Genomic DNA, 26,967 nt, shown 5'->3' with positions numbered 1-26,967 from the left:
TTACAAATAGCTAATTCAAATATGATCCAGTCACATAGTACACATCTGTGATGTATATCACTGTTGTCACCATCAGGAAGGCATATAGGATTGTCTCCAACTACCAAATCCTCACTGATCTCTCTCAGAACAAAGCACGCACTCACTGAAATTTCACTCAGACAAGTACAGCATCAAGAGGAGGAGAACTCAGTATATTCATCCACAATTGTGGGAAAACTGCTCAAGGATGAGCCAGATACATCCAGCCAGAGATGCTGGGCAAAATAGCAATCAAGTAAAATTGCTTCCCACAGAAAACCACAGAAGACATACATATGTGAACACTCGTTCAGTCTGCAACAGTGTCTATAGAAGATGTCCAGAGATAGTTGCCTATACCTGACTGGGTTTTTCTGGATCTGCCGACTTGTTTTGAACTGTTTGCTGCCTTGAGTCTGTGGATCCTGCTGTGCTAATGAAAGGACTATCAATAGGCCCTGGCATTGCCCTTCAAGCCTCCTTCCATGCTGCCTCGCAATTTGGAGAATCTCTATTCTTTGTTACATCCTTACATCTTATGGATGTCACAAAGTCAAATATTAATAGCACGTACATTGTACATGGAAGGTATTGTGATCCTTCATCATTCTATTATCTTCCCGTGTAATAGAGTCAATGTAGGGATCTCACCCTAGACAGCTTCTTTAAAATCAACCCTAGTCATATGAGAATGGCCCCATTGTTCAAGGATAGAGATCAGTATGGATCTTATTGCACATTTCAAACTATATTGAGAAGGTTAGCTTCAAACCATTTACATAGATTCACCATATGTCATATGCATACAGGTCCCTTATTTTGGGTCCCAATTATTTATAAGTTCAGTGCCCCTTTATCATGATTATACATAAAATTTTGTCCTCAAAATTGCAAAATGGTGGCTGCAAACAAAGGCTCCTTGCTGCTGCAAAAAGAAAAAATTCATGCATGCCACCCGGGTCAAAAGGAAAAGTAAGATAGTTGCTGTCCCCATAAGTTGTAGTGCCACCGTGGTCATGTAAGCGTTGATCCCACCTAGCATGCTCATCAGGAAGAAGCTCCAAAATCACACAGAGATTGGCAGTCCCCAAGGCCCTTATTTTGCGGACCTCTCTATGCCTTGATGTCCACTTTTCTCTACATGGGAAGCATCGATTGCTTTGCAATATCCCCCACATGGTAGCTTCCATGAGCTGTCTTTGCATTGCATCTCTGGTTACACTGTTCTTGCCAAATGTCAACAACTGAAAATCATCTTCATTATAGCTGCTGCAATTGGACTCGAACAACTCCATGAGGTTCTCTAATTCCTCAACATCCCCTGGATCTAGACTTCTCACATATGAGACAACATAGGGCTCCAATACTTGGATGCTAGCATTTACGTCTTTCGGATGTCTTCCAAAGATGGCACAATTGCCGAAACATGGTGCATCTAGCCTCCAAACAACCAAATAACCTGAGAGAGACAAATCAGGCCTGCTAGTAGTCATGATCTTTCCTTGTCACTGGATACACCAAAGTCCAACCCCCTGACAACAAAATAATCAAACACATTGTTTGAACTTGTTTTGGTAGACCAAGGAGGGGACATTGAATGAAACAAGAAAATGCTATATCCCGTTTGACCTCCATTTGCTTTGGGCTGACAAGGGTTAGTTGTCCATGTTGTTGTGGTAGTAATGAGACAACACTGAGAACAAAGGCTATCAGCCATGTGCATCCCAAAATACATGTGCTGACCCATAGTCTTGCGTATGCATGCCATTGTTGGGTGTTGGATGAGAGCTCAAAAATGTGTAATAGATTGCTGCAAAACTGAAGTGTGTAGGCTCAAGGGTGAGCCAACATAACAAAACCCTAGGGCTAACTGCCCTAACTGGACTAAGTGTCCTAACTGACCTAGATGATACATAAATTAACTGTACCAATAGTCCTAACTGACTATAACTAGGCCTACAAGGCTCATACCAAGGTATAAGTGGCATCTATGGATAGCCCATGAGATGGCCTACAAACCCATGGTATGGGTGCTAAGGGCTGAAGTATCCTGGACATGGCTCAGGACACCTAAATATCTAGTATCATGGTTGCACATGTTCGTCCCGTAGGGATATAGCAACCTATGACTATACAGAGTACAACAAATCAAGTTACAAAAGATACTAAGCTTAAAGCTTGCCGAAAAGCCTCAAACTTAGGTTGAGGTAGAGCCTTCGTAAAAAGATCTGCCAAGTTATCTTCAGTGGAAACATAAGACAACTCAATATCACATGTTGATAATCGCTCTCCAACATAGTGATACCGAACCTCAATGTGCTTTGTGCGAGTATGGAAAACTGGATTGCGTGCAACAACCAAAGCACTCTGACTATCAGTGAAGATGACGGTAGGAGCAGTCTGACATGCACAAAGATCTGCAAGTAGCTTCCAAAGCCAAACACACTCCACTGTAGCTGTAAAAGCTGCTTTATACTCAGCTTCACAGCTAGAAGTAGCAACTGTACTTTGCTTCTTGGTGAACCAAGAAACACATGAAGTACCAAGCATAAAACAGTTGCCATTATGTGACACACGAGTGTGAGAACAACCAGCCCAATCACTATCAGTGAATCCATGCATGACAAGTGAAGTATCAGCCCCATAAAGAAGGCCTAAATGCTGAGTGCCTTTGAGATATCTGAAAACACGCTTCACGGCATGCCAATGGTGCATATATGGGCTGTGCATATATCTGCTCAACTGTGAGACAGCATACTGTAGATCAAGTCTCGTATGGCATAGGTAAATCAAACAACCAACTGCCTACTGATAGAGAGTGCCATCACATGTACCGCTATCATCCTCAGAAGAGGTGTGAAAACCAGTCTCTAATGGTGTGGATACTAGCTTGCAATCCTCAAACTGAAAATGCTGCAAAAGCTGTCCAATGTACTTGGATTGTGACATCAAAATGCCCCCCTCACTGCTAGCAAATTGAATGCCCAGATAGTAGTGCAAAAGACCAAGATCAGACATAGCAAATGTCTGCTGCAAATCAATTTTAAAATCTGCAATTTGCTCACCGTGTGTCCCAATCACAAGCATGTCATCCACATAAAGGACTAAAATCAGCAAAACTGTCCCACGCTTGCAGATGTAAAGGGTAGCCTCTGTAGGGCTGTTCTGAAAGCCAAGTGTGAGCAAATGAGTATGAATTCTCGAATACCAAGCCCGAGGTGCCTGCTTCAATCCATAGAGGGCCCTTTTCAAGCGGCATACCTTGCTTTTAGAACCTCCAACCTCAAAGCCAGGAGGTTGGGAAACATAGACCTCTTCCTGCAAATGCCCATGAGCTGTCTTAATATCAAGCTGATGTATCTACCAATGAGAGTGGGCAGCAAAGGCAATAACAATGCGAATAGTAGTGATCCTGAAAGTGGGAGCAAAAGTCTCCTCAAAGTCAATGCCATGCTGCTGAGCATAGCCGCCCTTAGCACTAAGACGGGCTTTGTAACGGTCCACTGGACCATCAGCTTTCTGTTTGATTTTGTGAACCCACTTAGTTCCAATGGCATTCTTGCCATGAGGCAAATCACACAACTCCCAAGTGTTATTCTGATGGATAGAATCTAATTCAGCTTGCATGGCCTTCATCCAACAATCATTCTGAAAGGCATCTTGATGACAAAATGGCTCTTCATTGCATTCTGTAGCAACCAAAGCATAAGCAACAAAACTAGCATGCTCTTTCTAGGCAGCTGCTCTCGTAGGAGCTGGCAGAGGAGTATCTTGTTTGCTGTCTTTTAATGTGTCAAAGAGCCAACGGGGTACCTTTTTGGGCCATAGTTATGGGAAACGGGGAAACGAAAACGGGAAACGGAAACGTTTCGGGATTTTTGAGAGACTAGAAAACGCCACGTCATCAAGGGGGTTTAGAGTAATGCATACACACATTTAGAGTGCTCTACCTTCAAAAAAAGTGCGGGCTAAGAAATCGTGGGGGAGAGCAGCAGGCAGGCAAGCAGAAAAACGTGATGAAGAGAAGCAAGCGCGCGGCGTTTTTTTTTTGTTCTGTCCCTGTTTTAGGTCACGCCCAAAACGGCACCGGAAACGGCGCGTTTCGGCTCTGAAACGCCGTTTCAAATGTCGTTTCGACGTTTCTACACGTCGTTTCCGGCCGCGTTTCGCGTTTCAGGGGGTCGGGCATGGGGGAAACGTCATTTCCGGCCTAAATTGCGCCGTTTCGGCGTTTCAGCGTAACTATGTTTTGGGCTCCTGAATTTTCTGCTCTTTCCTGGTCAAGAGCCCTATGCAAATGATCCTGATCAATGATAGGCATATCAGGCTGAATTTATGGCTGCACATGTGGCTGCAAATGACCAACAGATGGAGGAGATACTACCTCAGATGAAGCGTCATCCCGAGCTCAAACACAACATCCAGACTGACAAAACACTTGCCCCTGCGGGGCCGATATAGCTTATAGCCCTTACTCTCTATACTATACCCATGAAAAATGCACTTAACAGCTTTAACATCCAACTTAGTGCGTTTCTCTGAAGGCACATGAGCATAAGCTAAGCATGCAAAAGTCCTCATGAGGGAAATGCGAGGCTTACGACCCGTCTAAGCCTCATAAGGTGTGATAGTCTGCAATGCCTTTATAGGACATCTATTCAAGATGTAATTTGCACACATGACCACATCCAACCACAACTTATTAGGCAAATGTCTGCCTTTTAACATGCACCTGGCCATTTCCGTCACTAATCTGTTCTTTCGCTCAGCCACGAGATTCTATTGAGGAGTATAAGGCACCGTGCATCGATGATTGACGCCACAGGAAGCCAAAAAAACAGCAAACTCCTTCGACATGTATTCACCCCCCCTGCTTGTATTAAGGTGAGCAATGTGCAGCCCACTCTCATTCTCATCCAAGGCAATTAAGTGCATGAAGCATGAAGAAACTTCAGATTTGGATTTCAATGCGAAAATCCAAGTCTACCTGGTGAAATCATCAATAAAAGTAACAAAATAGTAGAACCCCCCAAGAGCTGCAACTCTCATGGGTCCACAAACATCACTATGAACTAGATAAAGCTTTCGTGAAGCACCAACTCTCCCATCCGTGGGAAACGTAGCACAGTGCATCTTACCAAGCAAGCATGGTTCACAAACATGTTTGGTAGGCATATGCATTTTGGGAAGATTCACCAAGGCTCCAAAATTGAGGTGTCTAAACCTCTCATGCCACAAATGAGTATCTGCCATGGTAGAATCAAGAACAAAGGCATCTGCATCGGCAAGTGCAGCATCATCATACAAACATCTGTCATAAGCATCAAGTGTATAAAGACCTCTAGACAATGTACCAATCAAACCATGGTAAAGGCGAGAAAGCATATGCTTATTCTTATGCATGAGCATACAAGCATATGCTCATGCATAAGCATAAACATACCTCGTACCTAGATCAGTACAGCCGTACTTGTGATTCCGTACACCATGCTTCCATACAACAGGCGCACATGCTTCGTACAGCCTTCGTAACATTGTAACTGTGTCGTACATTGGACTCCGTACTACGCTACTCACTGTTCCGTACAGTGTACTTGTATCCGTGCTGATGGGATATCTCAAGGTGTATGCCCCAGGCACACCTTAGGTTCTATGTGTGTGTGCTAGAGGCACAATTAGGTGCCCATAAGCACTGTTAGGTGGTGGTAGATGCCACATAGGATGATTGAGAGATTCTAGGAGCTGATTGAGGAGATGATTGTAGAGTTTGGTGGCTCATGTGAGGTGCCTACATATGGACCTCACCTTTCTTCATTCCATAAGCAAGCAAGCATTCTCATTTCATGTTCAGCTTCATGCTTTCCTTTCACTTCTTCAACATGGTATCAGAGCACTATGATCCTCCTTGAGCCCATTTATGCCACGTCATCATCTTCTTCTTCTTCATCTTCACCATTTCTTCCCCAAACTTGTGAGAGCTTGTTCTCCCTCGTCTTTTCACCATTCTCCAAGTCCTTCTGGCTGGAGAGACCCTTCGTATGGGCGAGCTTCTACCTGCAAGGAATTGGAAAGTAATTGTCGCTGCTGGTTGCCATTCCCCAAATTCTGTTGAAGCTCTCTTTCGCGTATTCTCCTTCTCTGCTCCACCTCTTTCTAATTCCTTTTAGAGAAATCTTTTCCATAGTTTATACTCTCTTGTGTTCAAGTTTGAGCAGCAATGGCTGTATATTCGAGGAGAACAGAGCCAAAAACCAGTCGACTTTGACAACGTTCCAGCCAGCAACACCGCGCGACATTACGTCTGACCTCTGCACCAGAAATTCGCCCATATGTGAGCTTTCATTTGAGCCAGAAGGCCCTGTTTTCTTTTCTCTAAAGAAGGAGATCTAAGCCCTCCAAGTTCAGGCCTCTATTTTGGACAGTTTTGACAATGTTGTGAGTTTGATGCTACATTAGATGCTACTTTAGCATTTCTGATGTTCTAAAGTGTTGAATAGCATCAATACAATTGTGGCTACAACTTTCCTTTAGGTTGCTATACCTGGATTTGCTTGGAATACTTTCATTTAGCCACCTCTATGAAGCATGCCAGTTGAAGTATCATTTCCATTATGATTTTTAGTATGGAATTTAATTACAAGTCTTTGCTACACTAAATGCTTGTACTTTGAAGCTCTTCAACTCTTTCTAGCCTTGTAAGAGAGTAGACACTGCCCATTTTGGGTTAGACCCTCTCATGGCTACCTTCTTGAATATGGATAAGTTCAATGGTAAAGGCTTTCACACATGGTAGATGAAAGTTAAGTTTGCATTGATGAGGGAAAACCTCTGGGGGCTTGTCAAACCTACTTCAACTTCTTCTTCAACAGCCTCTAATGCTGGAGAATCCTCAGCTCCTACACGCCCGGCACAAGATCCTGCTAGAGAAGAGAAAGCCTATGGCATTATTGCTCTTGGCTTAGGAGATGACTATATTCATCATATTTCTAATTTGGAGTCTCCTTCAGAAGCTTGGCAGAAGCTTGATATTATTTTTGGTGCTAGCTCTCACGTCTTAAAATTGCCACTTAAGATTGCTTTCTTTGAATTGAAGATGGCTAGTGGCACTCCCTTGGCTGCCCATGTCAATCACATGCGGAGTCTCATGACTCAACTTGCTTCTATCAACTCTCCAATCACTACAGATGATGCAATGGCAGTATTGCTCAAAAGTATGCCTGAAGATTATGATCATGTTGTTACCACATTGAAAAATCTTCCTAATCCTACTTTTGAAGGTCTTATTATTGCTCTTCAAGAAGAAGAAAGGCACATGGAACTCCGGAGAGGCAATGACACAGCCTATGCCATAAAAACTCAAAAGGGCAAGTTTTCACCTTGCAAACATTGTGGGAAGACTAATCACCTCTCAAAAGATTGCTTCAAGATCAATCCTTGCAAATATTGCAAAAACAATCACCATGAAAAGTATTGTAAGGCCAAAAAGGAAGCAACTACAAAACCAGAAACTGCCAATTTACTTTCAGTTGATGTGCCTCCACAAGATGAGGCCTCCTATGAAGATTATGCTTTTGAACCATCTCCATATATGCTCCAGGTCTCTCTTTTTTGAGTCAAGGTACTCTGCCTGGATAGTCCTCCAAAATGAATGGAATAAACTATTGTGTTCCTTGTAAACACCTCTGGTCACCATATGATGTAGGCCATGTGTATGTGTTTTTGCTCCATGGTACCTCCTGCAGACATTGTGTGCATGTACATGCAGGAGAGATAACCATTGAAAGGCCTTATGTATCCCTTTGTTTCCTTCATACCCTTGGGAACCCTTGCTAGCATGAGCTCCTAGCCTAGATTTATCCTTGACCACCATGAGATGGCATGAGAAACTATGAGACTAGATGTATCCTTGATTGACATAGCCTGAGGCATTCCCTTGAGGGGGGGTTTGATGGGATATCTCAAGGTGTATGCCCTAGGCACACCTTAGGTTCTATGTGTGTGTGCTAGAGGCACAGTTAGGTGCCCATGAGCACTGTTAGGTAGTGGTAGATGCCACATAGGATGATTGAGAGATTCTAGGAGCTGATTGATGAGATGATTGAGGAGATGATTGTGGAGCTTGGTGGCTCATGTAGAGGTGCCTAAATATGGACCTCACCTTTCTTCATTCCATAAGCAAGCAAGCATTCTCATTTCGTGTTCAGCTTCATGCTTTCCTTTCACTTCTTCAACACGTGCAACAACATACTTGCTTCCATACACTGCACTCCGTACCTGCACCGTACAAGTTTGGCACATGTGAAAGCTATATTCAGGACTTTCTCAAAATTTGGGGCTCTTGAGGATTTTTTGTTATCCTTATCTTCCTTCTACTATTTGAAATCATCTCAAGCCATTTCAACAGCTTGGAAAGCCTACATTTTGAGGTCCATACTTTGGGACAAGTGCACTTTTGCAGTCAATTTGTGGACAGCAAGTCCTAATTTTGCAGTTGCAAGCCCTGAGGCTATTTCTTTTGGGATTTCATTTGCAATTTATTGTTTGATTGCAACACATTGAAGATTGGAGAGCATTGAGTCACATTTGCAGGACATTGAGTCAGATTTTCAGACATTAAGTCTTTTCTGCAAGACATTGAGTCATATTCGCATACATTGGGTCACATTTGCAAAATTTCAGTAAAATTTGGGGCTTTTCTCTGCATTTGCCCTCTGGTCTATTTGCCCTCAATAAATTTGGGGCTTTTGCCATATTTGCTGTTTTTGCAGTGAACATTGCCTGCCACAGTCACATTTGGGTCAAATCTGCATTTGCCCTTTGATTTGGGTTGAAAAATTGCAGATATTTGCTGTCATTTTTGGACAGCCAGCTTTTTGCAATGATAGCCTTGAGGCTTTTGGGTTTTCAGGTCTTTTTCAGGGTATCACATTTGCTATGGCTGGGAACAATCAAGATTTATTTGGAGTTCTTCGTGAAGATGATAAGTTGGATGGCACCAACTATCCGATGTGGTCTTATCTCATGAAACATATTCTAGTTGCAAAGCATTTGTGGAATATTGTTTCTGGGGCTGATCTGAGCAGCCAATGCTACATTGGTTGCCTCTACTGCTGGTCCCTCTGCAGGGGATACTCCTCCTGATGCCTCTTCCTCTAGCACTCTTGTTGCTGCTCTTCCAACTCAAGAACACTCGATGGGATGCAAGAGATGCAAATGCACATTCATGCATTGCTTTATCATGCAAGAGAATCATTATTCCACACATCCGGTCTGGCAGGATAGCAAAGGATGCTTGGGATAAATTGGCTTCTCTCTATCAAATTCGCAATGAAGCTCGTGTTGCATATTTGAGAAGGCAATTATAGGAAGTCAGTATGAATGAAGGTGACTCTATGGATGCATACCTGACAAGGTCAAGGACCTCATGGAACAACTTGCCAACATTGATGAGGTGGTGCCAAATTCACAGCTTGTCAGTACCACATTGAATGGACTGCCAAATACATATCAAGGGTTTGCTACAACCCTTCGATTAGTGCCCATGGTTGGCTATTTCAGATTCACAGCTTGCTGAAACTCATCTTTGGCATGAGAGAATGGGCCATCTTAATTATAGAGCTCTTGCAAAGCTACATTCGCAGCAGATGGCAAATGATGTACCTCAAACTCACACAATTTCCAAACATGTGTGTGAGGGTTGTCTTTTGGGTAAGATGCATCAATTTCCTTTTCAAAAGAATTGTCCAAAACTCTCACAAAGGAAATTGCAGCTAGTGCACAGTGATGTCTATGGCCCAATGAGGAAAAATGCCATTGGGGGGTACAAGTATTTCATGACTCTCATTAAAGATTTCACAAGATATTACTGGATATATCCTTTAAAAGCCAAATCTGAAGTTTTCTTATGCTTTTAGAGATGGCTGAATATGGTTGAGAATGAATCAGGATGCAAGCTTGTCACCCTCAACACAAATAGGGGGGGAGAGTATATGTCAAAGGAGTTTGATGCCTTTCTCTCTTCACGGGGCATTATTCACTGATGTACTACTCCTTACACTCCTCAACAGAATCCTGTCTCTGAAAGGAAAAACAGGTCCACAGTGGAGATGGCCAGATGCATGCTTAAGGCCAAGTCTTTGCCCAATAAATTTTGGCTTGATGCAATGATGTGTGCCAACTATGTGCTGAATAGATCACCTACACAGGCATTGCAAACTATTACACCTTATGAAGCATGGAAAGGCAGGAAGCCTTCACTTTCACACATGAGAGTTTTTGGGTCTCTTGCATATGTTCATGTACCATCTCAGCCAAATACTCGGAAGATTATTGTCAGTAGAGATGTAATCTTTGCTGACAATAATCTTCCGAGTATTTGTCATATGTTCATGTCACCACAAACTCTTAAGTTTTATTAGGATTAGGTTTTCCCCCTATGACTGTCTTAAGACAGTCATAGGTGTCATATCTTTAATAAAGGGGTGGCAATGTGCCTTTACCCCAACAACCTCCCACCTAAAGGCCAATATGCCTAAAGGGGAGAAAAGAATAAAAATTACAGCAATATACAGTTACTGTATACAAGACCATAAAATAAGAGTGCTCTCATCCTAATCCCATGATGTGGCGGCAATGTGCAAACCGCTCAGTAGGCAAGCTCTTAGTGAGCAAATCTGCAGGATTATCATCAGTATGCACCTTCACAAGCTCAAGTCGCTTGTCTTCCAGTACCTCCCTGATGAAATGATATTTCACATCTATGTGCTTGGTCTTCTGATGAAAGACCGGATTCTTTGCCAACATGATAGCACTCTGACTATCACAATGCAAAACTGGCATATCTCCTGTAATGCCCAAGTCTCCCACCAGCCGAGTAAGCCATATTGCTTCCTTGCAAGCCTCAGTGGCTGCAACATATTCAGCTTCAGTAGTTGATAGTGCAATGCATTTCTGCAACCGAGACACCCATGATATAGCACCTCCTGCAAATGTGAAAATATAACCGGTAGTAGACTTCCGGTTATCTGCATTCCCTGCATAGTCTGAATCTGTAAAACCATGCACCAATGCATCTTGCCTACCATAGCATATGCACAAGTCTTTGGTACCCTTGAGATACCTCAAGACACCTTTCATTGCTTCCCAGTGCCGCTTGCCTAGATTTGCCATATACCTGCTGATGACTCCCACCGCAAAAGCAATATCCGGACGAGTGGCAACCATGGCATACATCAAAGATCCAACTGCAGATGCATACGGAACCTTGGCCATTTCAGCCTTATCATCATCTGATCTAGGGCTGTCCTTACTGCTGAGTTTTAAATGTGGAGGCAACGGGGTACTAATAGACTTCCCCCCCTCCATTTTAAAGCGCTGCAATACTTTGTCAATGTACTCTTTCTGTGACAGAAACAAAAGTCCCTTGGACCTGTCACGAGTAATCCGCATGCCAAGAATATGATTTGCATCACCCAAGTCTTTCATGTCAAAAGACTTATGCAGTTGTTTCTTCAAAGCACTAATCTCATGCTGAGATTTACTGGCAATAAGCATGTCATCCACATATAGAATGAGTAGCATCAAACTGCCATCCTTTGCCCATTTGGTGTACAAGCAATGATCGGTCTCACACCTATGATACCCTTGGGACTGCATGAAGGCATCAAACTTCTTGTACCATTCTCTTGGCGCCTGCTTGAGTCCATACAAGCTCCTCTTGAGCTTACACACAAGCTGCTCTTTCCCTTTAACAGCATATCCCTCTGGCTGACTCATATAGATCTCATCATGGAGATCTCCGTGAAGAAAAGCTGTCTTCACATCCATCTGACATAAATCCATGTCGTCATGAGCAACAAGAGCTAACACTGCACTCAAAGTAGTCATCTTGACTACAGGGGAAAAGATCTCATCAAAGTCAATGCCCTTCTCCTGCTTAAATCCCTTAGCAACCAATCTGGCCTTATACCTCCGTAAAGCATTTGAATCCACTTTGACTTTGTAAACCCACTTGCATGGCAAAACCTTTCTGCCTGCAGGTAACTGCACCAAGTCCCATGTATCATTTTGAAGTAGGGAGTCCATTTCTGACTGCATGGCTTTCTCCCACTTCTTTTTCTCTGTTCTTCCCATAGCTTCCTTGAAGCTGGAAGGCTCACCACAATCTGTCAGCATGATAAAATCAGCCACATTATTGGCTCCTGGAACAAACCTGGCAGGAGGCCGTTGTACACGGGTGCTCCTCCTAACAAAATGTTCCGGATTAGGCTGCTGTCCAGCCTGTTCTTCATGCATGACGGGTGGCTGTACCACCATATCTGGCTGTTGTAAAGCCCCATCTGCTGGCATATCCAGTGGTGCATCATTGGCAAAATTATCTGGCTGATTTTCAGCCTGTATACCCTCTTGAACAAGATTATCTGCAGCAGCCTGCTGCTGCATATAAATGGGCATTCTTTGCTGTCCAACATCATCATAAATAACCCTCCTGTATTCCACAGGTTGCACGGGTTCCTTGTGTACACTATCCTCTTTAAAGATGACATCATTGCTGCGTATAATCTTCCGTTTAACGAGATCCCATAACCTGTACCCCATTTCACCTTCGTCACCATAACCCATAAAGATGCATCTGATAGACTTTGGCTCCAGTTTGGTGCGCAGTTCTTTGCGTACATGAGCAAAACACTCGCAGCCAAATACACGTAAGTGCTTATATGAAGGTGGCTTGCCAAACCACACCTCCTCTGGCACTTTCAACTCCAAAGCCTTGTTTGGCGACCTGTTAATAATGTGAACTGCTGTTTGCACGGCTTCTGCCCAAAAGCCATGGGGTAATGCAGCATAAGACAACATACATCGAACCTTCTCCTGAATAGTTCGATTCATCCGCTCACTTGCACCATTTTGAGATGCATTATGAGGGGCTGTGAGTTCCTGTTTGATGCCCTTAGCTTGGCAAAACTGCACAAAAGCATGTGACACATACTCACCCTCATTATCGGATCTGAGGCATTTCAGCCTGCGACCTGTCCGATTCTCAATCTGAGCGACTAACTTCTTGAAAGCATCTAAGGCATCGCCCTTATGCTTCAAGAAATAGACCCACACTTTGCATGTGGCATCATCAATGAAAGTAATAAAATATTTTGCACCCCCTAGTGATAACTGTGGCATCTCACACAAATCAGTGTGCACTAGATCAAGTGGTGCTCTATTCTGGGGAGTTCTCCTCTTATGAGGAGTCACAGAATGCTTGCCAAATATGCAATGATCACAAGTAGGCAAATCTGAAAAAGAAAGAGACGGCAGATAACCCAAACGTGACAGTTCTTGCATTCCTTTAACAGAGATGTGTCCCAAACGGCTATGCCACAATAAAACCTTTGGCAGCTCGGTTATGGCAACAACATGATTACCCACACTGGAAACATAAAGAGGGTACAAGGTATCACTCTTAAAACCCTCAGCCACTACAGCCTGGCCATCAATAATCACCCATTTGGAATCCCCAAATGTGGTGTGGTAACCACTGTCATCCAATAAGCCAGTGCTAATCAGATTTTTCTTGATTTGCGGCACATGGCGGACACCATCAAGCATGAATATGCGTCCATCAGGAAAAACTATCTGTATACTGCCAATCCCTGCAATCTGACATGCATAGTTGTTCCCAAGATGAACAACTCCATGAGTACCTGTGTAGGAAGTAAACCACTCCCTATGAGGAGTAACATGAAAAGAAGCACCTGAATCCAAGAGCCAGGTGTGCATGTCATGGCCATCAATAACCAAAGCATGTGCTATTACAGCAGAAGAGCATAAAACATCATGTATGTCACTGTCACTGTCCTCTGCTGCAACATTCACTGCATCCAAGTCATCTGCCTTGGCCTTGCCTTTGCCTTTGCTTCCATTGCCTGCATCCTTTGTTTCAGCCTTCTTGGCTTTCTGATCCCGTATGAACTTGAAGCACTTAGACTTCACATGTCCCTTCTTGCCACAATAAAAGCATTCAATATCCTTTTTGCCATGGGACTGACTGCGGGATTTGGACTTACTAGCAGATCTCCCCTTCTGCTGAGTCCTGCCTCTATCCTGTACCTGCAAGGCATTTGAAGACGTGCTGCTCGCATTATTCTTCCTGCTCATCTCCTCCATAAGGAGAGAGCTCTCTACATCAGCATAAATAAGAGTGACATTCGAATTTGACAGGGTGGTCTTGAAAGTGTCCCAACTCTCAGGGAGGGTACACAGCAAGAAAGTAGCCTTGAACTCCTCATCAAGATTCAATCCCTGTGCAATCAGCTGTGTAAAGATGGCATTGAACTCACTCAAGTGTGAGGTCATAGCTGTACCTTCCTTCATGCGAAGATCAACCAGCTTCTTCAACCAATAAACCTTACTGGCTGAGCTCTTTTGGGCATACAATTCTTCTAGCCTTTGCCATAGACCATAAGAGGTCTTTTCAGCCTGAACATTGAACACAAGAGTGTCAGAAATAGTGAGCATGATAGCTGCCCTTGCGGACAAATCAAGCTCTTCCCAGTCATCAGCTGCCATGTCAGATGGCTTGACACCCTTCACCCTTATGGGCTTAGAAATATTCTTTAATAGAAGTACATTCAAGCACTGTTCTGCCCATAAAGCATAATTGTGTGCTCCTTCCAGTTTCTTTATGTTCAGAATTGAAGAATCACTTCCCCCTGATGCCATATCAGATAAGGAAAGTATCTGTCTCACTGGAAGTAAAAAAGACTGAATAAAAAATTCTGATTTCTCAGAAAAAACCTGCTCTATCAAGAGCCAGGAGCACTCACAATAGTGCTGTTTTTTACTGTCAGGAAAATCTGCAGCAAAACAGTAAATGTCCCTGCCAATACTGTACCTTCTGACACACTGTACCGTGCTCAAAGAGGCATAAACAGTAATTTCAGAATGCTGCAGCTGCTCAACAAGTGCTTAACAATGCATAATCAGCTGACAAGGCACAAACACTGCTGTAAACACTGCTGTACTGGCTGTACTGATAACTTCTCCCACCTCAGATGAGGTATTGCACTGAGTTAATATGCATAAACCACTTGGCAAACACCCAAAAAAAAATGACACTTCAGCCTGTCACAAAACCTGCAACAGAAAATGGGATAAATCCCAAGCAATCACCCTTCTACCAAGGGGATAAAATGCATCTGAAGATCTCTGTCGGTGACCCAAGTGCTATCAAACAAAATCTGGGCAAAAGCCCCTTGATCTGACACCTGAACCAAGTGAAAAAACACCTCAACACTGAGATAGTATGCAATATGAAAGTCTCTCTGACAAAATCAACCAACAGTGTAATGCATATACTGTCCTGTGTAGAAATGACATACACAGATCCCAACGTACAAACACTCAATGAGGAACCTTTTGAGCACTGTCAACGATGGACAGTTAGGGACCGAGTAAACTCGATGCGCCCTGGCCAAGCGTGGCTCAACTGAGGTTCTCTAAGTGTTGCACAAGAAATGTGACCTGCAAGAAAATGTCACCTCGACACTGCGAAAATCGAGGCAAATGTGTGCTCTCTGGCACCACACTACCTCAAGGCATACAAAGCATCAATTGCCACGCAAAATCCCTATGATCTGCTCACCCGGAAACTGAGATTCAAGCCCAGTAAAAGCATAAAAGTCCTCTGCAAAATCAAGGCATTTCCTTCACGAAAAACAGATAACTGTGCAATCAACCACACACTGTGGTTCTCTTCTCCTCAAGCACGAGGTAAATGAAGGTACTTGCTGTACTTTCAAGAAAACACAGTTCTGTGAACTGAAAGATAATCCTGAATCAAGAGCAGAGAGCTCTTTCTCCTTCTTTTCCTCCCACAAAAAAAAAATTGTCTGCTGTACTTGATGTACCTTCACAGTGTACGGAATCCCAGAAGAGAGAAGAGAAAAAAAAATCTCGACGATCTCCCTGATGCAGCTCTCTGTACATGCGGGGTGTAGATCCGTACGGATGTACAGCTCCTGTACGGAGTCCGTACAGCAGGTACGGATGTCCGTACCTGAGCGCGCACTGCGCGCTCTAGTTCCGCGCAGCCTGGTGCAGTGCACAGGCTGCCCCTGCGCAGGCTAGCAGCTAGCAGCCGCAGCCCTGCTCTACGCCCGCGACCGCGCCGTGCCCTGTGCCCTGCTCGATGCCCGACCCGCGCCCTGATCCGTGAAAAGCCCGCGCCTGAGCCTGCGCCCGCACCCGCGATGCAATGCCGTCGCTGTGCTCCGCTTGCCGCCGGTGCGACACCCGTCCGTACGGATGTACGGACGACGTACGTCCATACGGTGCTGCTGCTTGCTAGGTAGAGGTCGAGGGGGGTGGGTAGGCAAGGGTAGAGGGGAAAGGTGGCTCTGATACCAGTTGAAGGGCCTGAAGGGGGAAGAAGAGCAAGAGGGAGAGAGTGTGAGTAAGAGAGAAGACACAAGTGTGCGGGTGTGAAGTGATGAGCCACACCACAAACTCTTAAGTTTTATTAGGATTAGGTTTTCCCCCTATGACTGTCTTAAGATAGTCATAGGTGTCATATCTTTAATAAAGGGGTGGCAATGTGCCTTTACCCCAACAATGTTTACAAAGGCACTTCCTCGTCCCAAGTTCAAAGTCTTTCGACAGGCTTTACACTTGGTTCCCTTTGTTACATGATCTGACATCCCTTGTACATTCATAGGTGGCTATATCCTTTTGGATGAACATGTGCCACCATGACCAGAAAATACCCAAGTACTCTGAGACGTTTCCTGGGTACTTCAGCCCATCCCATGGAGGGGGGTTTGTAGGCCATCCTCTGGTGGTTCTCGTGATGACCTATAGGCCATGGTATGAGCCTTGTAGGCATAAATAAAGACACTTATAGTGTTAGTGTCTTTTAGGCCACATAGGACACTTAGTCCTATGTGACACCTAGGACACTTAGTCCTAGGTCTAGGTACTTGTACCTTGTACTCCTTTGTTTTTGCTTATCCAACTTTGACGTGACGGCTAAGGCATTTATCATCGACTTTTTTGCTACCTGCACTCTCTCTCTCCTAATCGATCCTACAATAAAAAATGGCCCAAAATGCAATTGCAGGTCTGAAATACCTCCGTGCAGGTCCGTACAGCGCCAGGAATGCAGTAATTGCAGGCGCCTGCTGTCCGTATAGTCTGTACAGGGTGTACGAATGGCCATACAGGTGCAATTATGAGGCTGCAGCTGGAATAAATCTGTCCGTACAGGGTGTACGGATGGCTGTACAAGCGCACTTATGAGGTTGCAGCAGAGATAAATGCCGTACTATTGTACGGATTCACGTATGAGGCAGCTGCAGCTGCAGCTCCAAAATGCTCCGAGATAGGTCTTCCTTTGCAACATGCACTCCAAAATGCAAGCTTCCCATGACAGAAATGATTGGAGAGGCCACAGATGCTCACAGGTGTGTAGAAGACCAGCAAACCAGAAAGAAACAGGCTGCCAAACAGCTCCCAATGGCTCCAGAAGGACTCATGTTGGCTGGAAAAGGCTAGAGGGTGGAACCCTGACCTGCTCTGATACCACTGTTGGGGTGTTGGAAGCAATGGAAGCTCAAAAATGGAAGCAAGAAGGGGAAAAACGAGATGCTGTAATAGATTGCTGCAAAACTGAAGCGTGGAGGCTCAAGGGTGAGCCAACATAACCCTAGGCCTAACTGCCCTAACTGGACTAAGTGTCCTAACTGACCTAGATGGTACATAAACTAACTATACCAATAGTCCTAACTGATCATAACTAGGCCTACAAGGCTCATACCAAGGTATAAGTGGCATCTATGATAGCCAATGAGATGGCCTACAAAAGCCAAGCTTGTTCACTTGACGAAGATAGGGAGTCATCCTTCACTCCACATCCTACTCCCAAGGAAAGCAACGTTGTTACAGTGGTTCTCCTTGAAGGTTGTGTGGCGAATTACATCAACGACTTCCGCAGTAGTATCCAAGCAAGTATATTGCTTGCTATCCAAATGTTGACAAGCAGATCATCATCAAGGTGAGCATGCAGCTTATGTACAAAGCACACGCAGTTTTGGGATGTGTTTTTAGGGTTACTTTTCTTTTTTGCACAACATCAAGTTCTTCTATTTAAGCAAGAAGTTGGAACTTGAGATGGTCTCACCCAAATACTTTCCCATCCCCAATTTCGGGAAAGAAAAACTTGATGGACCTCATACCACAACTACTACTCCGAATTCAGATGCCCTTGATGCCTGGAAAGAGGAGGATGTAGATGCATATACAATACTTATCTAGACAACCAAGGATAGCATAATTCCCGAAGAGTGGATCATTCTCAAAGCGGCTATAAGACAAACAATTCAACAAGGATCTTGAACCTCCAAAACCACCTTTACTCCATCAAGAAGATAAAGTAGTTCAAATGCTCCCAAAAGATCTAAGAGACCTTAGACAATCAAGCTAACTCATTAAATTTTCCCCTAATTGATTTTGAGGGACAAAAGACTTTTCAAGATACTGTTAAGACCCTTGGCCTAGGATAAACATCTTGAGTAGAGATTTCACTACTCTATTGCTTACTCTAACGATGCTACGCAATTGCCTACACGAGAAGAAATAGGGAATCCCCAGAACAAGAATCCACTGCAAAAGTAACACTCTGCCAAGAGAACACAAAGCTACCAACTCAGCACCCAACCATAGGTTCTAAATTTAAAGAACCACTCCAGAGTCCGAGGTCTACACCATTGTCACTTGATAGTCAAGACATCCAATGCCCCTTCCACCAAGCTACTAGCCTACGACTCTCGGCCAGTTTGTCCTACGCGCTTAAGGAAATAGCACTTCCAAGATGTCTAGCCATAGTAGCTCTAACCTCAAGCTTAGGCTATTCCAAACCCTAAGTTAGAGACCCTAGCACTCCACCAATACCGATACTACGTAGCCTTGTCTCAACCCTAGCCATTGCCATCTTTGGGGTTACACCATTCCTTACGTCGCTAACAAGGTGATGAATAGCTCAAGGTTGAGACTAGAGCTAGCATAGATGAGGTTTAGACTCGTGGACTAGGAAAAGCAAAGCTAATCATGGCTCTTGTGAAGAATCAAGGCTATATAAGGCACAACTCCTATGATAGGAGTAGGATGCTAACATAGAGGAGCCAGGCTTATGATTACAAGCCAAGGGCTCACTTTACGGGTGTCCTGGGAGAAACAACTCCCAATGGCATAGAACCTGTAGGCCTTGGAACAGCTGAGACCTGATGGGGTCATCCTTTGAGGTGAGGGCCTGTGGCATGGGACACGCGTTCTTACTATCATTTGAGTTAGCTCTCATAGTGGTCTAGACATCAGGCTCGTTGTTGTTCAAGGTACTGAGCCTATGGCTGGGAGGTCAACCCTTGCTACTTATCGACTGTTGTAGTTGCTATGGTTACAAGGTCAGTAGATTATAACTCACGTTATACCTAGACACACAGTCCTTTACGTTCTCATGGTCAAGCCCTGGTCAATCCCATTAGGGATGTAGCACCATGCCAAACTATTGAGCCCATACCACAACTAACTGACCTGGCTACAGAAATGCTGTCTTCCCCTCTACTGGATGGTGTGTTATTCAGTCTCTGTCACAGAAACAGCAGTAGCAATTTCCAGCTAGCTTCTACTGCCTTGATGCCCTTTAGACACAAAATGAAAAGCTTGGTAGATTGGGCCTCTAGAATCTAGTCTGAAGTCCAGAGGTTTATTCTTCAAAGTTGAGTTCTTCTACAGATACATTTATGTATTGCAGCATAGAGAGACAATTTATAAAATCCTTTTAATAGAAGAAATGATCATGGCATAAGTAGACTAACCATCACAACATGCAAAGGATGTTTATCTGTCATGCCAGGAGGGGCAAAAGGTTCTTCCCTGTTTCCTGTAGCACGCTGCTTCAAATCTTGCAGCTACAAGGAGTTTGCAATTGTACAACAATTCAAGAGGTTAATATGACCCATTTAATTCATGGAAAACATAAGTTTACAGACAGCTTTTTGAGTCCCCAAGCAAACAATAATAGTAAGAAACTGACTCCTGGAAAACTATGCAGAGTCTACAAATAAAACTGGAGACAGCATACAAAAAGAATACTGATCAAGAATACCAGGGTTGGAAGGCTTGAGCTTTTCCCAGATCGCACATCTGGAAGATACTCTGAAATTGCATTCGTAAGAATCAGCGCTCGCAGATACTCCACAACCACCTGTGCATCAGCTGCATGCTCCCTCTGCTCAAATCTTTTGATAACAGCCTCAGGACTGTCCTATCAAAACGGCATGCAAGTTTCATCACTCTCCTCCTATAATCATGCTCAAAGACCTAGATCTATTACCTTTTAAGGAAGAAACAATGAAAACCCCTAACTTTCCAGATGTTAAACAGAATGACAAGTTTCCCTATCCATTAGAACACAAGCATTAGCAGGAATGGCAAGTTTCTTCCGAAAAGCCAAGATTGTAAAAGCACTCACCAGGTGTTTACACAGAAATACTCAAGCATGCCAAAGTCTACACACATACCTTCAAAGTGTGTTTAGATGTGGAAGGCATAACACGAGTCTGGACCAAAGGTTGTAGACAAGCCCACAGAAATTCAAAGAGGGATGGTTCTTCTACTATGCACAAGGCCATGGAACGACCATTTAGCAACACGTTCACTTCAAACCCCTAAAGAACCCACCTTTGTAAGACTAGAATATGTCCAATCATACAAATTTATATTTTTTGTTGTTCTAAAGACCAAAAATCTATACAGAAAATAAAAGAGAAAACGAAAGATAGAAAAAATAGAGGTAAACAAAAACTTTGATAAAAAACAAAAGGAAGACATACTTAGCAAGCAAAGCAACACATTTGCAGAGTCTCTTGGGCAAACCCAGTGCTTACTAAAATACATCCAAAAAAAACCAAACAAAAGAGAAAGAAAACAAAAAATAAAGAAGAAAGGAAGAAGGTGACTAAGCAAAAATAAAGAAGCAAGTCAAGAAACAAAATCTTCCAAAAAACAGGAATAAAATCTCTCTCTCTCTCTCTCTCTCTCTCTCTCTCTCTCTCTTTTAAAACATTAAAAGCTAAATGGACCGTTTACATTTATGTATCGCTTCCTACAAAGAGGCAAAATTACATTCCTAACTTAGAAAGCACAAGCATACTCAATCAAACTCTCTTTTGAAACTAAAAGAAAAACATGCTATTCAGCTCCCCGCTTTTTGTTTTGAGCTTATGATCAATCATTCTACACATACCTAAGGCCGATACACCATAGATAAAAGACTTCATATCTAAGAATGTGCATACTTTTTTCATTATTTTTCTTGGATTATACCTCTTGTGTAATAGTAAAGTAATCAAATTAGTGATAAAAGACTCCTATTGCTTGAAAGCCCCAAAAATACAAGAAATTGCTGTGTAAAGCAAAAAGCCCCAAATTTTTGCAAGAAATTGCAACTCAAAAAGGGGCAAATTGACTGAAAGCCCCAATGTGCAATTTATCTGCAAAAAGAACCAAATTCCACTGCCTATGAGCGTAAATGAGCACGCGCTCAATCCCAAAATGCACCTTCTTGAACCCACAGCCAAACAATGGCTGAAATACACAAATGTCTGTCAAAGACCACCTTCCCTGAGAATCTGCAAATGCACCAAGAACTGAACAGATTCCTGTAACTAATTTGCAGCACTTTTTGGGCTTTTTCTCAATCAGCCCTTTTTTTGTTGCAATTTGCCCTTTAGAGATTGGGGTTTTCACTTTTGGCCTCAATTTTCAAAGGACAAGGTTTTTGGTAGATTTGCAAATACTTTTTCACTTAGTGTGAGTGAGAATTTCAAGCATTCTCTATTTTTTAGCAGTCTGAATTGGAAGATTTTGGGAATTTTTGAGGCCAGGTGCACATTTATTGCACACATTGTATGTAGGAGATTGACATTGGTAGGACATTGCAGGAGATTTCATCCCATTTGCTAAATTTTGGCAAAATTTGGGGCTTTTCAACATTTGCTCTCTTTTTGGCATAATTACCCTCTCCAAATTTGAGGCTTTTGTTAGATTTGCTGATATTTGTAGTGGTATTTACTTGACACAGCCAAATTTGAGTTCAACTTGCATTTGCCCTTTGAATTGGGCTATTTGTCTTTTGACATTTGTGGCATTCAGCCACCATTGGGACAAATTCAGCTAAGATTTGCATTAGACAGATTTGCAAACATTTGCCCTTTGATTTGAGCTGGTCGTTTGCAGGATAGCTATTTGCAGGGTCTTTTGATTGGACAGACATTTTCTTGCAGGTCATTTTGGGAACAGCTCGGTGGTCTTTCAAGGTAAGAAGCAGGGCGACCTCTCAAACCAAAAGAAGGCTCTTATTCGAGCGTATGGCACAGCTAAAGGACATCAATTCATTGTCATGTTTGATATGGGGAGTTTAGAAGATGCCATCTCTCCTCAGCTTGCCAAGATAGTGGGGTGCATTTTGGTGCCTCTGGAGATTGCAGTGGATGGGTTCACATCCGCCGACTTGTGAACACAGATCACGCATAAGGCCATGAAATTTACTTTTTCAATACAGAAGGACGCTTTTACGCGAGACTATATACTGACACATTTGATGGGGTGTAACATGATCCTTGGGATCCAGTGGTTCGGTGAGGATGTACCGACTCTTGATTGGCAGCAAGATACCTTCACGACTGTGGAAGGTTTACATGAGCCATACCAAGGATTCGTTTAGTATCTCATATCCAAGCAGGTCGTGCTGTCCGCAAGGGTACAGTGTGTGCACTTGTTTATATTCATTGCCAGATAAATTCAGTACAAGCCGCTCCTCCGGTTGGGCAAGCAATGGTTGATCTACTCCAAGAGTTCCAAGACATTATGCTTTAGGATGATCTGCCACCCCAGCTACCTCCACCTAGACCGAAAGACCATCGCATCGATTTGATTCCGGACTCCACGCCTCCGAGTAAGTTATCCTTACCGGCTTTTCAAGTCTATGGAGGGGGAGTTAGAGCAACAGCTATCTCAGTTACTACCCACAGGGTTTATAAGACCGCCATCTTCGCCATTCACTGCACCTATTCTTTTCATTCAGAAGAAGTTCCCTATGCCCCACATTGAGTATATATGGAAAGACTCAACGATGCAAAGTACTTCTCAAAAATCGATCTCAAGAATGGCTACCATCAAGTCCGGATTTTTGAAGCTGATATTCCAAAGACAGCTTTCCGGACAGAGCAAGCTCATTAGGAGTATGTAGTCATGCTATTTGGTCTGAAGAATGCACAACCCACTTTAAACAAGATGATGTCTCCGGTATTTGCATATTATATTGGAAAGTGCCTGTTCATTTTTCTAAATGATATCCTTATCTTTTCAGCTTCACACTCAGAAATAACAGCAAGTATAAATGGAGAGAGAGAGAGTATATTCATCCACCAGATGGTGGGCAGAAAATGACTCCAAGGGAGCAGTCCAAATCACAGCAGGGTGCTGGAGAAAACTGATGAACTCTCTCTCACAAACTGCCCAAGATCTGAGTGCTGAACACTGCCTTGGAGAAGGTTTTCTGTAATGCACTGGATGCTGGGCTGAATGGAGAACTAGGCCTTTTATAGGCTCTGCCCAGGCCCCTTCAGATGACCGACCAGCAGGGTCGGTTACCCTGTCTGGTGGCCAACCATATGGACCCCATAAACCGACCAGGGCTGGCCCTAGTAGGTGGCCCTGGTTGGGCCGACTTGGCCAGCCACAGGCCCCTATATAAGGGTGCCCTGGGCAGCCAGTCTGTGCTGCTGCTGGTGCCTCCATGTGAGGCCTAGAGCCCCCCTTATACCTGCTGTTGCAGGCTGCGACCCAGCCCGTGTGCTGGTCGCCTATATTCTCCCTACGTTGCCGGCCTGAGTCTCTCTCCCCAGCCCTCCTACCTCTCACTGCCCGTTGTCCCCTCAAATCGGGGGCTCACAAGTGGGCACAGTGAGATTCTAACACCCCACCTCAATGTCACAACTGTGGGCCAATCCCCAGACGTCTGATAAGGTGCTCGATCTGTTCTCGAGGGAGTGCCTTCGTGAAGAGGTCGGACAAGTTGTCGGCGGTCGGGCAGTACATGAGCTCGATCACGTCGTCGATGATGAGCTCTCGAACAAAGTGGTAATCAACTTTGATGTGCTTGGTCCACACATGGTACACTGGATTCTTGGCAATGGCTATGCAACTCTGATTGTCGCACATCAGCACTGTTGTGTCCTCCTGACACACGTCCATGTCCTCCGAAATCCACCTCAACCACAGTGTCTCACAAGTTGCTGTACATGCGGCCCTGTACTCTGCCTCTGTAGATGAAAGGGCCACTGTGGGTTGCTTCTTACTCAACCAAGAGATGGCACCAGATGCAAGTAAGAAGCAATACCCTGTTGTTGATCTTCTGGTGTCAGCATAACCCGCCCAATCACTGTCACAGAATCCGCCTAGTTTGATGCCTTTGGTGTAGGTGATCCCATAGGTGCAAGTACCCTTTAGATACCTCAGCACCCATAAACCTGCATCCCAATGACTCTTCCTGGGAGAAGCAGAGAATTGGCATAATAGCCCAACTGCATAACAAATATCAGGTCAAGTATTGGTAAGGTAAAGCAAGCTTCCTACCAACCGTCGATACAAATGAGTATCGACCGGCTGAGATGTGTCGTGAACACTTACCTTGAGCCCGACCTCCATGGGAGTTACTCCTATCCTGCAATCCTCCATCCGGAATCTCTTCAGAAGTTCTCTGTAATATTTCTCCTGTGAAATGAAGATCCTGTCTTTGGCTTGCCTTACATCTATCCCAAGGAAGTAGTGTAATAACCCAAGGTCAGTCATCTCAAACTCAGACATGAGTAGCTCCCTGACCTGGAAAATCTTCTTGACATGGTCACCTATCAAGATAAGATCATCAACATAGAGGATGAGTACCAATCGCAACCCTTTCTCAATGAACAAGTAGAGGTTTGCCTCAGAAGGACTCTGACTTAGCCCTATCTTCTGAAAGAATACATCTATCCTTTGGTACCAAGCCCTGGGGGCCTGTTTCAGCCCGTAAAATGCCTTCTTCAACCTGCAGACCTTTAATGGGGACCCTGGATCTTAGTGGCTGCTCGACGTATACCTCCTCCTCCAGGATTCCATTAAGGAAAATGCGGACTTCGCGTCCATTTAAAAAATAGGCTAATGGAATTAGGCAGCAAGGGCAATCACTATCCAGATATTAACCATACGAGCTGTGGGAGCAAAAGTTTCATCAAAATCCATGCCTTCAATCTGAGCAAAACCTTTGACCACTAACCTTGCTTTGTACTTATCCAAGCTGCCGTCTTATTTGTATTTAAGTTTGTATACCCACTTAGTGCCGCTGACTTTCAGTCGCAGGGGCCTGGCCACTAAGTCCCAGGTATTGTTCTTTAGGATAGCATCCATCTCTGCCTGCATGGCAGCCTGCCATTCTGGATTGTCCTTCGCCTCCTCGAAGGTCCTTGGCTCTTCAAGCTGAGCCACCAATGCAAAGTTCACGGATGGGGTCTTCTTAAGACGTTGGGAACGACGCAATCCGGAACTGCTACTCTCAAGTATATCGGTGACCCGAGAGTCTTCCAATGTTCTTAGGTACCGCTGGGGCAACCTCTTATGCTTCTCACTGGGAGGAGGAACTGGACTGCTTCTGGAACATCCTGCTCTTCCTCAGTACCTTGTGGAATATCAGCTTCCGATTTCTTCACCTCTTGGATGGTCAACCTGGGGCGGGGTGGGTTCGGGGATTGAACAATCTCCTTCTCCTCAATCTGAGGGTCCTCCTGGGGTTGAGATTTCTTTTCCTCGAAGATGACATCCCGACTAATAAGGATCTGCTTCTTTACGGGGTCGAAGAGTCGATAGGCCTTGGATTTTTCGCTATATCCAACAAAGATACATTTTCTGCTCCAGGAATCAAGCTTGGACCTTTCTTTCTTGTGCACATGCACCCATGCGTTAGAACCAAAAATGCGAAGATGAGTGATAGAGGGCTTCTTACCATAAAATGCCTCATATGGAGTCTTGTCCTCGACGGCCTTCGTCTTGGTCCTGTTGAGAATGTGTACTGATGTATTGACATCTTCACTCCAATAGGCTTTAGAAAGGTTCCTCCTTCGGAGCATAGCAAGCCCTATCTCCGTGGTGGTTTTGTGCTTCCTCTCGGCTACCCCATTCTACTAAGATGTATGTGCTGTGGTGACTTGTCGCTTAATCCCATGCTTGCGACAAAATGTCTTAAAATGTGTTGAACTCATTGGAGGTGAATTCTCCCTCCCTATCTGTACGAAACCTGTACGAAACATCTTGACATTCTCCCCTGTCTCCTTTTCAACTCTGGCCTTCCAATCCTTGAATTTCTCATAAGCCTGTGACTTTTTAACCAAACGATACACCCAGGTCATTCTACTGAAATCATCCACAAAGAGAAGTAAGTACCTAGATCCTGCCCACGACGCTGTAGACATTGGGCCACAAATGTCGGCATGAACCAACTCAAGTGGTTTGCTGGCCCGAAACGAGGCCTCTTGTGGGAACTTGTCCCTGTGCTGCTTGCCTTCTAGACAAGCCCTACACACACCATCCTTGCCTATAACGGGTGGAAGTCCATCCACCATCTTCGACTTTGACACTTCAGCCAAGGTTCCATAGCTGACGTGACCGAAGCACTCATGCCAAAGTTTGGACTTTCCGTTGTCTTCATGAACCAACATTGCACTGAGGTGATACAGTCCGTTTTCTTTGACTCCTTGGGCCACCATCTGTCCATTTGCTTTAGATGTCACGGTGACCTTGCCGTCCTCAAAGAGAATTGACATGTTCTTCTTGTCCATCTAACTTACAAACAGTAAGTTCTTGCAA

The 26,967-nt window shown here is 44.1% G+C and overlaps 1 protein-coding gene across 3 annotated transcripts in view; it reads right to left on the bottom strand.

Annotated features, from left to right (window-relative positions):
• FTSH11 (FTSH protease 11) overlaps positions 1 to 26,967 on the bottom strand; it is a 91,171-nt gene that overhangs the window by 35,565 nt on the left and 28,639 nt on the right. For all 3 annotated transcript variants that reach the window (XM_087388155.1, XM_087388156.1, XM_087388157.1), the window contains 2 exons: positions 20,174 to 20,327; positions 19,884 to 19,976 (listed from right to left, as the gene is read on the bottom strand). In XM_087388155.1, coding sequence (XP_087244281.1) covers positions 19,884 to 19,976; positions 20,174 to 20,327 — 247 coding nt within the window. The remainder of the gene's footprint in view (positions 1 to 19,883; positions 19,977 to 20,173; positions 20,328 to 26,967) is intronic.

This window comes from Dipteris shenzhenensis, chromosome 17 (assembly GCF_047967505.1).
Source record: "Dipteris shenzhenensis isolate YYH24624 ecotype China chromosome 17, Dip_SZ_1.0, whole genome shotgun sequence".
Classification (NCBI taxonomy): domain Eukaryota; kingdom Viridiplantae; phylum Streptophyta; class Polypodiopsida; order Gleicheniales; family Dipteridaceae; genus Dipteris; species Dipteris shenzhenensis.
This window is presented reverse-complemented; position numbering and strand designations above follow the sequence as displayed.